Source organism: Eschrichtius robustus, chromosome 12 (assembly GCF_028021215.1).
Source record: "Eschrichtius robustus isolate mEscRob2 chromosome 12, mEscRob2.pri, whole genome shotgun sequence".
NCBI classification, from domain to species: Eukaryota; Metazoa; Chordata; class Mammalia; order Artiodactyla; family Eschrichtiidae; genus Eschrichtius; species Eschrichtius robustus.
Window position 1 is genome coordinate 26145060 of NC_090835.1, and position 16265 is coordinate 26161324.

Here is a 16265-nt window from a genome sequence, read left to right on the forward strand (position 1 = left end):
CTGACCTCTCAAAGTAATCAGCACTATTTGAAAGCCATTAAAATATACGTTAAGACCTATTTTTCCTGTGGAAAAAAAAGAAACCCAAATTATGACCAATTTAGTCATAACCATTTCAAAACTCTAGATTCCTGCCAAAGGCTCCTGAACCAGTAATTCCCAGCTCCTGTGGATGAACAGGGAGCCACTAGGTCATCTCTCCACTACTTGTCAGTCGCTTCACTGACAACAGGCTGTGTAAGCCCACTGTGTGCAGAGCAGCTGGGATGCCATGAGGGGCTCTGTGGCCGGGAAGAGTAGGCTGCCTGGCCTTCGAGCCAACTCCCATTTGCCTTGTGCCAACCGTGGCACACGTAGGCGAGACCACCGTAACGCAACACGACCGGAGCAGAGAAAAAATATGTGACGCAAAGTTTTGTTGTTGAAACCTATTTCCCTTTTGCGGAAGCACCACCGGCAAGACAGAGACGGGGGAAAAAAAGAATGAGTTCAGATCAATCAACTGAGCTATTTAATATCAACCAGGACGTGGTTTGGTGAGTGAGATAGTAAAAATTAGTGATTCGAATTTTCAAGAGTTTTTCAAGTTCTCAAACACTTTTCAAAAGCATTTTGCCATTCAAATAAAATCGGTATGCAAACCACATAGCTATCAGGATTTTGACATGTTTTCTTAATTCTTGAACACCATCTATCAAATTCTTGTTTTTAAGGAGCTCTTTTTATTTCAGAATTACTAGTGAGGAAAAACAAGAATCTTTGTGACATTTCTACAAGAAATTGCTGCATACTAGTGCTTCCCAACTTTACCCAGCATTTAATAAATACTAGAGCTTACCAACTTTATTAATCTATCTGGATGGTTTGGTTTTTAGACTATAAAAAAATCAGTTATTTTATTTGTTACCCTGCCATAACTCTTTCTTCAATGACAAGGTTATGATTCATGGATAGATTATAAACTCACACAACACAGATTATTCTCAGCAACAGCCACCAGCTTTTAAGAAAACATCTACCAAACACAAGATCTTTTAGAGAAATAGCCACTGCAGCTGCCAGTTAACAATGAAAAGCTCATGAGACATGGTGCTAAGTGAGATAAGAGGAATAGAAAGTGTAGCACACAAAGTCTACAGTAAACTCTGAGTCTGTCCTGAGTACAGTGGTGCATCAGAGAGACAGAAAAAGGCCTAGAAACAGGAATAAAGGGAAGGCAGAAAATAAATTTCCTATTCAGAGACTGAAAAAAGCACAGAGTTTATCTTGGGAAAGAAAACCCCAGTGATGTAACAGAAGGATTAGGGCACAGTGTCATTTATTCGTACATAACCAGTTATTCTAAAACCAAAACCATTTCTCTCTTCACAGCATACTGTTAGTCAACCAAAAAGAGGGTGCTGGAACACTGGGAATGAAGATGAACAATGGCCTATCAAACTTTATAATCAACAGGGGAATGAAATGTTATTGCAGTGAACACTATCAACCAGAGGCCAAAGAATATCATTAGTGGCTATTCTATATTGGTTTTCCCCTCTAGGTCAAATTTGCAAATTTAGCCGAGACTTACGTAAAAACTTGCCGTGAAAATTCCTTCTACCCAGCATTTATACCCCAAATCTAACAGTAATGACCTATCTTAGTACTGATGGTGATGGTGGTGATGGTGATGGCTTGCTTTATATCAACACAAGATACTAACAGATAGTTTTTGAAAAGGGCTATGAACCTATAGTGATGCGGAGGACTCCTTCAAGAAGGTGACGCCCCGGGACTTCCCTGGCGGTCCAGTGGATACGACTCTCCATTCCCAATGCAGGGAGCCCAGGTTTGATCCCTGGTCAGGGAACTAGATCCCGCATGCCGCAATGAAGATCCCGCGTGCCTCAACTAAGACCCGGCGCAGCTAAATAAATAAATATTTTTAAAAAACAAAAAAAAGAAGAAGGTGACTCCTGACTTAAGGAAGAGGTCGGGGGCAGAGAGAGAGGGAAGAGCCCATGCAAGGGTTCAGAAGAGGGGAAGAGCCTAGCCTGCAAGAACAACTGCAAGGAGGCCGCATGCCTGAGGCCCAGGGGAAAGCAGAAAGGGATGCTGGCTGGCCTGGCAGAGGCCAGACCAAGCAGGGCCTGTGGGTCGCAGTGAAGGGATTTGGATTTTCAATGGGCTACGAGGCCCTTAAGTGACCTGCCTCCCCAACTCCCTCCCAAGCCCTCAGCAGCTGACTTCTGCTGCTACACTCCCCCTACTCAAGCTCTACCAGTCCCCCTGACCCCCTGTTGTTCTTGGAACCCTCCAGGACCCTCTCCTGCCACAGCCTTTGGATTCTCTGTTCCTTCTGCCCAAGGTTCGTCCACCATATCCACATGGCTCACACCTTCATACCCTGCAAGTCTTGTTCAGAGACCTCCTTCTCACCCTATTTTAAATTGTACCCCTCCAACTTAATCCTTCTCCAGACCACCCATCACCAACTACCGTATATATATTTCACTTTTTAAAAAGTTGTTGCCTCTCGCCCACAAAAATAGAAACTCTGTGAGGGCAGCTCTAGAACGTTTGCTGTTTTGCTGAAAATTAGAACAATACCTAGCTCAAAGTAGGTGCTCAATTAATACGCGCTGACTCAATGACTGAACACAAAGAAACAGACACCACTGAAGTGTTTTATGAGGGAGAAACTATCCACTTTAGATTTTAAAGCTATATTTTGAAACCTCACTTCCTCAGCTTATGATTACCTATACCCCTGAGGATTTCACATAAGGAGGTAGGCTACAGGCCCCACTGGCCTCCAGCTTCTACGTCAGCCACTGCTAATTCAACATCCATACTACTACCATGGCAACCTTTCAGAGTCCACCCTCTGGACAAAGTACAAACCTCTTTTCAGGATGACTTCCCTCCTGGTGCATGGAGAGCTCCAGCACTCACCTCCCAGGACTGCAGCCAAGTTCCAGGCTCCCCCACCCCCTAGATATGTCCCCACTGCAGAGGCTGCTCCCATACCATACCAGCTAACTCCTCCTTCGTGGCTTAACAAAAGCTCCAACTCTCCCCTTCACCGCCTCCAGGAAGCCTTCCTTGCCTGACCACTGCTTCCCCACTCCGAGCTCTGACTTTACTCTCCCTCAAGTTGTGGAGATCCCTGATTTTTTGGGCTCACACTCCCACCCATCCAAGACCTCACAGGTCTTGCTAGGAAGTTTCGATTTTCTTCTAAGCACCATGGGAGGCTTCTAAAGGCTACATAACTGCCCATTTACTTGGGTAACACCTCCCCATCAGCCCTGTCTAGATACTTTAAGAAAAAGACATACAAAATTCTTCTTCCTACCCACACTCAACTGATAACCTATGTTCTCTTTTACGTCACAGAAATGACAGGAAAGAACTCCCTACCTTATCTTCCCACAATTCCACACCCCTGCCTGCAACTGATCCACATGCTCCTCCTCTCACTACAACACAAAAAAGTCTCTGATTCAACCCAGAACTGACCCATCCACCTGGGCTGTGATCCCACGGCCTTTTCCCGTCACAAGGTATTATCCTCGTGATTATCCATTTTCTCACATGTGATCAATTACTTTTCACTCCTGGATCATTTCCAGTGGCAGACAAATGTGCCCAAATACTATCCAAAATAAATAACATGAAATGAAACGAAACAAAACACACCTTCCCTTTATTGCCTTTATCTATGCCCCCATCCTGCTTTTAACTCATTTCTCCATTCTCTTTAAAGCAAAACCCTCTGAAGACCTGGCCCCACTTGCCCTCTCCACTTCTCCAGCTCTGGTCATATAGCTCCCCTCCAACCAGGCATCTGCCTCCCTGACTCTCCTGATTAAGGTCACTAATGACCTCCACACTGCCACAGCCAGAGATCAATTCCCTGGCTTGGCTCTACTCTACTTCACAGCAGCACGGGACACTGGCCATCACTCCTCACTTACCGTGTTTCTTCTCTGGAATCCTACACCACCACACTCACCTGGTTTCCCTCCCCCCTCACTGGTGATTCCTCACCCCTCCTGCTGATTCCCCCTCACCCACGCACACCCTTAATGAGGGCTCAGCCACTGGCTCCCTTCTTTCCTTTACTGATGCTCACACCTGAGAGGAACTCACCTGTCCCCAGCTTTCCATGCCCTCTGTACAGTGATGACACAGACTCACCCAGTGGCTCCAACCCAGGCTGCTCCACCAGCTCCGGGCTCTATATTCAACTGCTGCATGAGGATGCACAGTGTGGCCAAAAACAGAGCTCCTGACCCTGAGTCTCCTGATTTTCCACCATTCCTCAGCTCATTAGATGGTACCACTCAGCTGCTCAAGCCTCAGATTCCAATCCTTACTTCTCTCCCTCATCCACATTCAATTCTTCACTAAATCATCAACTCCAGGGTGTAGAGAAAAGGGAACCCTCTTACACTGTTGGCGGGAATGTAAATTGATACAGCCACTATGGAGAACAGAATGGAGGTTCCTTAAAAAACTAAAAATAGAACTACCATATGACCCAGCAATGCCACTCCTACGCATACACCCAGAGAAAACCATAATTCCAAGAGATACATGCACCCCAATGTTCACTGCAGCACTATTTACAATAGCCTAGACATGGAAGCAACCTAAATGTCCATCAACAGATGAATGGATAAAGAAGATGTGGTACATATATACTATGGAATATTAGCCATAAAAAGGAACGAAACTGGGTCATTTGCAGAGAGGTGGATGGACCTAGAGTCTGTCATACGGAGTGAAGTAAGTCAGAAAGAGAAAAACAAATATCGTATATTAACGCATATGTGTGGAATCTAGAAAAATGGTACAGATGATCTTACTTGCAAAGCAGAAACAGACACACAGACATAGAGAACAAACGTATGGATACAAAGGGGAAAAGGGAGGGGGGTGGGATGAATTGGGAGACTGGGATTGACATATATACACTACTATGTATAAAATAGGTAACTAATGAGAACCTACTGTAGAGCACAGAGAACTCCACTTAGTGCTCTGTGGTGACCTAAATAGGAAGGAAATCCAAAAAAGAGGGGACATATATACGTATGGCTGATTCACTTTGCTGTACAGCAGAAACTGACACAGCAATGTAAAGCAACTACACTCCAATAAAAAAAAAAAACCAACTCCACCTCCAAAGTACATCCTTAAGAGGACAGCCTTTCTGCCTTGCTAGTGCCATCACCGGGATCTAGCCACTATCACCTCTCACCTAGTTGACTGGTCCCTAGACCCTCTCCCCAATCCATCCACCATCCAACAGCCAGTGGTCTTTACACATCACAAATTAGATCAGGCCACCCCCTGCTGAAGCTACTACCCCCCAGTAGGCTCTCATTACACTTCGGATAAACCCAAATTCCTGACCTTGGCCTCTGTTATCTGACCTTTGTTAGCCTCATCTCCCTCTACTCTGCTCCATGCCCATCTCAGAGGCCGCATACTTGCTTTTTCCTTCTGCTTGGAACACTCTTTCGCCTTCTTCCACATGATCCAGTGGCCACTTCCTTCTCACCATTCCCATCTCAGTTGAAATGTTAAAGCTCAGATAAGCCGTCCTTGATCATGTTAGCTTGAACCCCCCCTCCTCCACCGCCAACTCATTAGCCTACTTTATTGACTTTACAGCACGCAATGTCCTTCAAAAATGTTTGTGTGTTTATTGTGTCTCGCTTCACTAGAGGGCAGGGGCTCTTTCTAACTTGTGTCACTCTATCCCAACACCCACAAGAGAACCTGGCACTTAGTGGGTAACTCCATCAACACTTGCTAACCAACTGCCGGACAGGACTGTGCCTTCTTGTTCGCAGTTATACCCTTGGACTCTAACCCCGCAAGAGGCACAGAGAATGTGCCTGTCAAATGCCTGCGGGATAAAAGCAAATGAACAAAGGCAAAACAGCCAGAGGATTCTCAAGGCAGGAATCATGGCTGGACAAAATATCCTGAGGCCTGCTGAAGGACAGAGTCTGGACCTTGACAGAAAGTGAAATGACCAGGCTGGCAAATATGAGTCCTGCCTGTCAGTAAGTGCCCAAGGTAGTTACATGGGTGTCCCTGATCAGGTATGAATTGCCCTAAGTCCAAATCCTGTAACTGAAGACTCAAAACTGGCCTACAGTGGGATTACAGAAAATGATGGCTACATACTACCATTAGTATGGAAAAAATTAGTGAAATTATTAGCAGAATCTTCACAATGAATATGTATTAACTTCAATAACAATTTTTTTCCATTGAAACATATCTGTCTATATAGTTTCCAAAGAGAACAAGGTCATTTAAATGGAGAACTGCTTCAAATTTAAATGGAAATTTCCTAGAATTGAAAAGGCAATTTTTAAAATTCCCTCATCAGGCAGAAAACCCCGTGACTACCACCACACATACATAAAATCATAAAATAGTAGCCTCAGTTATTTCTGACCCATTTCCCAACTTAGTGAGGATGACTTTATTCTGGTGGCTGTAATTTACCGTTCTTGCCCAGAAAAAGAGCTTTGTAAAACATTCTAAGAAGAAACACAAACTACAGGCTTCCAGGAGAGGAGCAAGTGCAGCTCTGTACAAGCAGGGGAAAGTCAATCCCCACACTGGGCTTCCCTCTGCAAGTCAAGACACTGACTAAAGGAGGAAACAAGCAATGTCAACTCCCCCTTCTCATTTTCACTAGAGTCCATGACAGCTGGGAAGCTTGGGTTCATTTGCTATGCTCTGTTGTCCTGAGCACACTGAGGTGTCCTCTCACTGCCTACAAATTGCCTGCAAAAGGAAAACTGGCATTTCACTTCCTGCTGCTCCCGAGAGTCCTGGCAAACCACTTGATCAGAGGCATGCTCGCGTCACTGCATTTTCATGATTGACAAAAATAATAAAATTAGCAAGTAACGTTTATTGAACAGTTACTCTGCCAGACATTATACAAAAGGCTGAAACCATATTATACCATTTCATCCTCCCAGTTACTATGAGGTACTCCTGTACTACGATTCCCATTGCACAGGTAAGTCAACTGAGGCTTAGCAAAGCCATGTAAATCTTTCTCAAGTTACTCACCTACTAGAGCTGAGATCTGAACCCAGGTTTGTTTAACTCCAGAACTGGAGTTCTCAGTATTGCCTGTATTTAAAGTTATCTTTTGCAAACTTACAAAATGGAACCCCGTTTTCTGCATAACACCTACTAGGGTTACAAGACAGACACTTAGGGAAGCTGATTTAAAGCAGTGATTATCAAACACCAAAATACACAATGATCTCCAAAAAGTCCACAAGGAAATGTGAAAAATAAGGACGATGCAATGAGTCCTTCCCAAACCTAAACTTTCTTCAAATTTAAAGGATTGTCCTTTATTCTAAAACAATGGCCCTCACACTTTTATGATGATAAGAATTATATGTTATAACGTCTAATTATATACATTATAAAACGCTAGCAACCCTTTGTTTGGTCCCCAATTTATTTCAGAAACTTTCTGGTTTGAAATATAAAAGCCTGGGACCACTGGTTAAACGCATTCTTCGTTTTTGTTTTTTTTTAAACTGCCTCACTGGAGTTCAGGATTGTGGAAAACATCTGTATAACCTGGGATGGGAATATTTTCTGTTTTTAAGATTATGAGTCTAATTGATAATGAACTATTACTTTCTCCTTGCCATAAGCTTACACATAAGAGAAAAAGTATTTGATGTTAGCAGGGTCTTTACCACAAAGAGGAACAAGAATACTTCATCTAGTTTTATGTTATAAATGCCTGACATGCAAAAATCATTCTTCCCCTTCTTCTGCTCATTTATAATAATCCCTGCTGTACAAGATGAATATAAATGTAATCTTCTGCCTTCCTCTCAAAAGTACAGTAACTCCAACTGTTAAGTCTAGTAACAGGCTTCTTTTTCTTCTTAGAACTTCAATGAAAAACTACTTTAATAATCAGAGGAGCACATTTATTAAAATACTGCCATAAACTTTGAATATCAATGTGATTAAAAGCAATCTTGCACTGAAATGCTATTTAAACAGTGGAATTTCACTTCTTTTTTTTAAAGGATTTTTTTTTAATGGTACAAATCCCAGATGATTGTGTTTGCTATCCGCTGCAACTTTAGCTTTCATTTAAATCTTTTTTTTAAAAGCCAATTACTTCTAATGCCAACTGTGCATACTTCCCCTCCCCCTCAAAAAAAAGATTTTATGAAAGAACTGCTAAATACAGCATATAGACTGCTGTAAAGCACACCGAAGGGCTCTTCATCTCTTTACTTAAAAAAAAAAAAAAAAAAAAAAAATTTTTTTTTTTTTTTTTAAGTCAGTATTTCTAGCCAAAGATAAGGAAAACAAAGGTCACAGCAACCTGTTTCGGCTCATGAAAAGCAGGTGCACATTCTGGAATGAGCTCAGCACAGCGGAGGGTTAAGCATGTGAGCTGTAGAGTTAGGCAGATATGGGTTCCAGGGTCTCTTACATGCTCTGTGTTCTTGGTGAGGTAATCTCACTTCTCTGGGCCTCTGTTTCCTCATCTGTAAAATGGGGATAATGGTAATACCTAGATCATACGACAGCTGTGAAGAATACATAAGGTAAAACCTGTGCTGACACAGAGTAAAAGTTCTCACTGAACTTGAGCTGTCCACATACATGTGGGAATATCGTGAGATGTGGACAGGAGGAAGCAGGATGTTGTCATAAGGGAAAAATCAGACCACATAACATGCAGGTCATACTCAATAACGAGGCATAAATTCCCCATGCTTCCCTCCTGAGATCAGAGTTCACAAGAACCAATCAAAACTGTAAATGGAGTACATTCAGCTTTGAAGCCCCTTTTGCTACTACAGGAAGCGTGCATGGTTTCCTTTACTGCGAAGCCTTGTGGGTTGAAGAATTCAGCATGGACTGTGCCAGGTGTGACACTTCCCAGCAAGCACAAAATCAAAGATGAGAGATCAGAGGATTCAGTATGTCCTCTTTATAAATCAAAATGTAGATGTGTTTCCTGGTGAATCTGCCCTGTAAGTCAAGTTCCAAGGCCTCCAACAGGGCTTCAGCTTCTCTAATCCAACTCAAGGGCAGAAATTCTCAAGAATCTGTGTCAGGTACCCTTTTGAAGAAAATCCCATGAAGTTCTAGATTCCTTCTCCTGAGGATTTACATACTATACAGGAGCTTTACAGAAGCCAAGCCCCATCCTCACAGTAGTCAAAGGCTCTGGGAAGCTGGGACAGTAACAGCTCTGTTGATGTTCTGTATTTGCATTGCCCAGGAACACGTACATGCCCTGGAAAAGTGACAGGGAATGACAAAAGTGACAAAAATAGGAACCTTCTTACACAAAACCTTATACTCTCACAACTATCTCCTTCTAGCTCAACATATTTCTTCAATGTTGAATTAACTTTGGGTTTAATAGTGGTTTTTAATATTTTGAAGATTCTCCCCCTCAAAACAGAAAGTTCGAGTAGTAGAATCACATTCTGCAGAAAGAATGGCCCTTCATTAACCAAGAAACCCATTAAAACAGGGACGGCAAACTTTTTCTGTAGAGTCAGATGGTGAATTTAGGCCTTGGTGGGATGGATGTATGGTCTCAGTCGCACCTAACTCAGCTCCACGGTTCACTGCATGGAGAAAGCAGCCACAGACAGTCAGTAGATGAAGGGCTGTGGCTATGTTCCAATGAAACTTTACTCATGGACTCTGACAGCTGAATTTTACATATTTTCCCACAGGTCATGAACTAATCGTCTTCTTTCGAAAGTTTTTATTTCAACCATTCAACAATGTAAAAAGCATTCTCAGCTAGAGTGCAGTCTGCGGTAAAATAGCTAAGGAGCCACACTCAGGGGAAAGAATCCTTCCTTAGGAGTGTCTCTCTAGGTCTACTGGGGCTCTCACTCCTGGGTTAGCGCCGACTTTACAGGTAGAAAGTTACAAACAGGAACTGTCAGCAAGGACACTGCCTACTGCAGCCCTAGCACTCATCCAGGGAGTGTCAAGTGTGGGTGATCTGCAACCACATCATCCAAATGCTCCTTAAATGTATATTAATGCGATTCTGATGCAGTGAACTTGGATCGCACTGACTCCTGTCTGAGGCTTAGTTTTGGTCTCTACTTGAGATGTCAACCAACTGCAAGCCCTGCCACCTGCAGAACCCTTACACACTCATGGAGGGGATCACAAATGGCAGCCGGGCTTGCCTCAAAAGAAGACGCAGAGTACAGGAAGGCTCCATTTTGCAGGAGACAAGCTTAAGTCCATGCAAGCATAAAAGAGAAAACCAAAAGAAATATGATGTCTGGGACATGTGGGGAGTTCAGTAGAGATGAAACAAGATTGGGCAGGGATTCATTAGCTGTTTGAGCTGTAGGAAAGATATAAGGAGGCTCATTAAAATACTGTCTCTACTTTTGTACATTTAAAATTGTCCAAAGGAAAAGTTGGGGGGAAAAACATAAGAGAAAACCTAGAGAAAAACAGAAGTGCTCTTTACTTCAGAAAGAAAGTTTTATGTCTATAACGTAGTTACTTTAATAGTCTTCAGCACCAATACCTAATTTGTTTTCAGTTAACTCACTATGAACAATTTTTTTTCCCTAGGAAAGAAAAAGGTGGTATTGTTATGTTGACTCAGTCTGTGTTGACTGAGGCTACCCATCTTCCTAGTCTGTCTCTTTTTTTTTTTTTTTTTAACCTAGCTGCCTGTAGATGCCAACCAATCTCTCTTCCATCTTGCCCTAGGCTCAACTATGTCCCTGTTATTTTGACAGGGAGGTCACCTGTCATCAAGTGTGGATATCCTCTAGGTTGCCATCCTACTCCCTTGCCTAAGTATCAGAGATAAGAGAGGTGGTGTCCTGTCTGCACTCTTTCTGGAAAGTGTAAATGGAGTGCTAAACTCAGGACAGAGACACAGGAAATGCTGAAAGACAGTCCCTGGCCTCCCCTGGGGCCAGAAAGTGCATCTCCCCACAGAACAGGTACCTTTTTTTTGAGTCACAACACAATGGAAAATTGATCATTTGAACTCTTCAGTCTTCCTAGTAGCCCAGTTCATTCATTTTGGGGGCAAATATTCACTGAACACAAACAATGTGCAGGAGCTCAATATATCTTGGTCAATAAGAAGCCTGTCCTCTGGGAGCCTGCACTCTAATGAAAGAGCCGTCACATAACACACACTTTCAAATGGTGATAGAGAGTTCGGAGGAAGGAAAAGTACTGGGTACTTTGATGTTGTATAAGAAGTGGGCGCAAGAGAAGTTAGGAATGACTTCCCAAAGAAAACCTCATATTTCCACTGTTGACTCCCACAATAACACTTTACATTTTGTTTCAACTTGCTGTGAAGTTAAGGCATTTAATGTTTTTATTTTTTAAGGCTCCCTACGTTTTCAGGTACTAATATGGAAACCTTAGTCAGTTACTCATACCAATTAATTTCATCTAAACATTACTTTGTTAAATCTACAATTTCAAAAATCACCTTTAAAAAAAGGTAATTTTCTTCTGAGTTTAGTCTTTGAAAAAGTTAAAAATGTATTATCAACCTTTTTCCACTAAAACCAAATGTGCCATCAAATAATATTACAAATTACAGAATAAAACAATCAAGGCAATAAAAATGTGAGGATGCAGATAAAAAATAGACTGACCTCTGAAAGATAACTGAAATTTTATCCTAACATTTACCTACTTGAGCTAATAGGAAAACAGGGGGATGACATATTAGCTAAACCACAGATAATCTCACTTCCATCTAAATCTATAGTTCCGACCTCTCCCATAGCATTAACCCTCGGGCAGTCTCACATGAGGAAACTGGCCAAAATAAGCTACAGGAGCAAAAAGAAAAAAAGAGAAAAAGAAAAAAAGGCAGAGATCCTAGCTTAGCAGTTTTGAATTTTGGGGGATAGAGATATGTGAAGAATCCTTGAGAATCCAAGAGAAGCTGGGAACACTTGCCCTGAAAGTGGACATACATACTATTTTGCATACAATTTCAGGGGAACTATGACCCCCTGAAGCCCATTCAAGCCCCAGGTTAAAAACCTCTGACCTAGACAAATATCAAATTAGGAGATCAGGTCTAAGATTACCAGCATTTAAAAGGGTTGAAAAGAATTAGTATGTGTAAAGTCATTTTCCATAATCTAATTTAATGTCAACCCTTATAACAACCATGAGAAGTAGGTGTTATCATCTCCTTTTACAAAGGGGAAAGCTAGATTCTGAAAGGTGAAATGCAACATTAAGCAACTTAATCTTATACCCAGGTTTCCAACTCTTAGATGCACAATCGTGAACTGGAGAATTCGAAACGTCTGGCCAATATTCCTAAATATCCTCCAAGATGAGGAGTTTCTGACTGAGTGCTTCATTCATATTATCAATTTATCTACATATCTCTTTCCAATTTAACTTTGTTGACAAGAGGAATTAGTATAAAGTTAATTCCAAAACACGTTTTCTTGGTAGGAGATAATCTCAACCAAAGACAAAGGATAACTGTCTAATAATGTCTGATAATTTAAAAATGTATCTTCCTTTCTTAAACAGCCTGACATGAACTATTTGTTAGAAAAACAAAGGCCCTCTGTGTTAGGTGCTGAACATCCTTATGCTTGGATTTTTAAACTGTCCCAGAAAATGCACAATGTCACAAATAAATCAAGAATTGACTGAGTTAAAAACTTCAGTCTCTACTCAAAACAGGCAGGCAGTGTTTCAGCCATCCTGGCTGCTTCAGCATCCTCTGAATGGTTAGAGCAGCTTACAAAAAAATGGCACCTCTAACAGTCACTAATAATTTGATAGGTCAGAAGCACACACAACCAAATAATCTATGATCCCTTTGTGCCTGAATAAAGTAATTAAGAGGTCCTAGATCTTCTTGGTAAAATCCACTCATGACTATGTCCCAACTGAAAATAATAAATACAGCAAAAAGTGGGTCCAGGCAACTAAATTTGGTTGGGTCTCAATCCAGACCAAGTTGCCCAGTTAAACACTAATACACTTAACTCATCCTCTATAGGGGAATTACCAATAATTAGCACCCTGTATTCACACAGATTTAGAAACCCTTTATGGGAAATGCATCCACACCCAGAGAAAGAGACGAAGAACAGGAGCGGGTCAGGTCCTCTAAAGCTCTACTCCAACTGCTTCCTATGAGTTACCACCTAGTGATTTTAATTTTTTAAGCCCAGGCGGGCTGCCAATTCAAAACTAAAACCGGACTAACAACTGATTTTTCCTATTGCAACATCGCCAGCAAGTCCTGTGCTTTCTCTCTCTTTCCTTCAGTCTCAAACAGCAATTCTCATTCTCAAAATCAACTAATTTGCTCTGTAATCTGTTCCAATTGGAAGCTCTCAGAGAGCTGCCACTGGTATTACTCTTCCTCCTAGTGCCAAGAGGCCAACAAATGGCCAGTTCAAAAAAACCAAAACAGTGAACATGGAGGCAACACAGGCACTAAAAACAAGAAGTAACTGTGGAGACAGAACAACAATGGGCCAACTCTGGACTTTAAAATATTCCACTTGCCAAAGCTGTACCTATTCCTGGGCCCCTGACAATAACTATACCAAAATACATGGTCACACTGAGAAATAAAATTGCACTGGGAAAATAAACTCAGTATTTTGGATACCAAAGCTCACTCAAGTCCTTGTCCATACTGCTACTGAAGGAATCGCTTGAACTGAACCTAAAATTGACTGGGCTTCAGAAGTCCTTTCTGACCACAGTGTGCCCAGGCCTGGCAGGGGCATTAAACAGCAAAGGTGACTATTCACAGAAAAAGAAAATCTGAAGTAAAGGTCTGACAGTTCCTAGATTCCTGACCTTTCATTTGGAGCCACACTTTTAACTACAGTTATTTCCCTAGAGTACCCTTCTACCAGTTTTATTAAAAACTGACCAATAATTAGACTCCGATTTCACTAGCTAAGAGCACTAAAGGCTTGTTTCACCATATAAAATTCTTCACCCCCACCGCCTCATTGATTTTGGCAGCTCAAAAAAAAAAAAAGAAAAAGGAAAAAAAAATCCGACCAAGATCTCCTCAATTGTGATGATCCTTTTGATGAAATTCTGTAACTTAAATCCCATAGAAATAGGCTGCACAGGTAAAGTGTCACCTTTTTTAAAGTTCAAAATTCATTTTGATTGCCGGCAATAAATTTCAGGTGGCAAGGTTTCCTTTTCAGAGCCCCCTAAAACATTCGTGGAAAAGCTTTGGGAAACTGAGAATTCCTCCACTCCTCTTGTTTTTCCATAAGGGGGTCAGACCTGAACGGATCTGGGTTAAAATCACTGCTGCTCCCCAGCGCTCATCACCGAGCACCGCTCAAACTGCACCCAGCCAGGCCTCCACTGAAGGGTTCCTGACGCTCCCCGTTACAGGAAGCCCCCGGAAACGGGTTTTTCCAAACGCGCAGTCCTCCCCCTTCTTCCTCAGACAGCATCCTCGCGTGCGGGGGCGGAGCGGGTCAGGTGGGCTCGAGCTCCCGCCCTGGTTAGCCGGCCGGGATACTTCCCCTAGCCTTGCACAAACTCCTTCAGGGGGCTGGACTCACCTTCGCGACAGAGCCCCGTGACTTCGCGGTTTTTCCCAAACTCCTTGAAACTTTCGTCCAATTCCGTCCCTAGGAGATACACACACACAGGAGGAGGGGAGAGGCAGGTCAGTGGCCGGGAGTGTGACGCACGCTCACGCACGCACGGAGTAGGTGCGGGCACCTCCGCGTTCCCCAACCGAGCGATAGCATCTCTGACCCCCGAGGGGGCGGGTCACGGGACGGGGGAAGGGAGAAGGGTCAGACGACGGGGGAGCGGGGGTGGGGGGGGCGGAGCGGGGGGGAAGAGGAAGGCGTGGACACTCACCGTCTTTCCCAGGAAGTTTGGAAGCCTCGACCCACAGATTCCACGACTGTCCCAGCATCGCTTCGGGACTGGGCAGGGGCCGGCGCTCCCCGACGGTCGCCATTGCGGTGGCGGCCGAGGTGGAGGAGGCCCCGGGGCCGCCGTCCTCCGGCCGTAGGCGCCGCGGCGGCGGCGGCGGCGGCGGCGGCTGCCGCTGGGGCTGCGGAGCCTGCTGTTGCTGCTGCTGCTGCTGCCGGGCAGCCGCGGCCGCTGCTCCGCCCGCCGCCGCCGCCGCCGCCCGGCGCGGCTCCCCCCTGACGTCATCCGCGGCCCGCTCCGACATTCTTTCCGCTCCTACAATGTAACAAAAAAAAAAGGGGGAAAAGAGTCGCGCGGGGGCCGCTTTTAAGGAGGCGCCGGGGAGTTCCGGCGGCGTGCGCGGCCAGCGGGCCGGGTGGGGCGCGCTGACAGCGCCCCCAGCCGCCCAGCCCCCCAGCTCGTCTCCTCCCGGGCCACCCCCCGCCCCAGGCGCAAAGTCCGCTGCGCGGGCTCGCTTTCGCTTTCGACTCCGGCGCCCCTCGGGGGAGGGGACAAGCGCCGGCGACCCGCCACCGCGGCGCAGGGTCCCCAGCCTGCCTCCGCCGCGGAGAGCCGGCGAGGAGGCCGGCGCCCCGAGCTGCCTCCGCCCCAGCCCCGCGCCCCGCCGCGGCGGGGAGGCCCAAGACGCACCCCCGGCCCTCGGGCTGCCCACCCTGAGGCCGCTCGCATCCCCGGGCCGGGCCCGGCGACCCCGCTCCTCCCTTCCGTCCGCGCGTCCGTCCGAGCGGCGGCGCCCGGCCGGCTCCCTTAAGCGGAGGCGCCTCCCGCCGCCTCCTCCCCCTCGCCGGTCCCACCCTCTCAGCTCGCTCCGGCGAAGTTTGCGCGTCAAGCCCCCGGAGTGGAGCCAGGGCGAAGTCGGAAACGCAGCCACCTATGGAGAAGCCGGCCGGCTGGCCCCGGAGCACCAGCGGGCGGCGTCGCCGTAGGGCCTTCCCGCCCGGGGTCCGACCTGGGATGCAGGGGCCGGTTCAGGGAGCACTTGGATCTCCGCTCGCGGGCGGCCGCGCGGCTGTCAAAAGCATGAATGGGAAACCGCCGCCGAGCGGAAGCCTGGCGTGGAGGAAACCACTGGCAGGCGAGGAAATGCGGCCCAGGTGCAGTCCCAGGTGTCGGCCCTAAGCCCACCGCGGGAGGTCACAACGTGCTCCCGGGGTATTTGAGCTCGTCCAGCAAAGAGGAGACCATGAAATCAGTGTAAAATGGAGTGGAGGAGAGAGAGACCGAGGCGAATCCATTTACCTGTTTTGGAGACACTA

At 45.2% G+C, this 16265-nt stretch overlaps 1 protein-coding gene across 1 annotated transcript in view; it reads right to left on the bottom strand.

The window, feature by feature from the left end:
• Window positions 1-15709, bottom strand: part of ATXN7 (ataxin 7) — an 88868-nt gene extending 73159 nt beyond the window's left edge. The window contains 3 exon segments of the mRNA XM_068557534.1: window positions 14625-14693; window positions 14932-15264; window positions 15640-15709. Coding sequence (XP_068413635.1) covers window positions 14625-14693; window positions 14932-15253 — 391 coding nt within the window. The 5' untranslated portion in view covers window positions 15254-15264; window positions 15640-15709.
• Window positions 15710-16265: the final 556 nt, after the last annotated feature.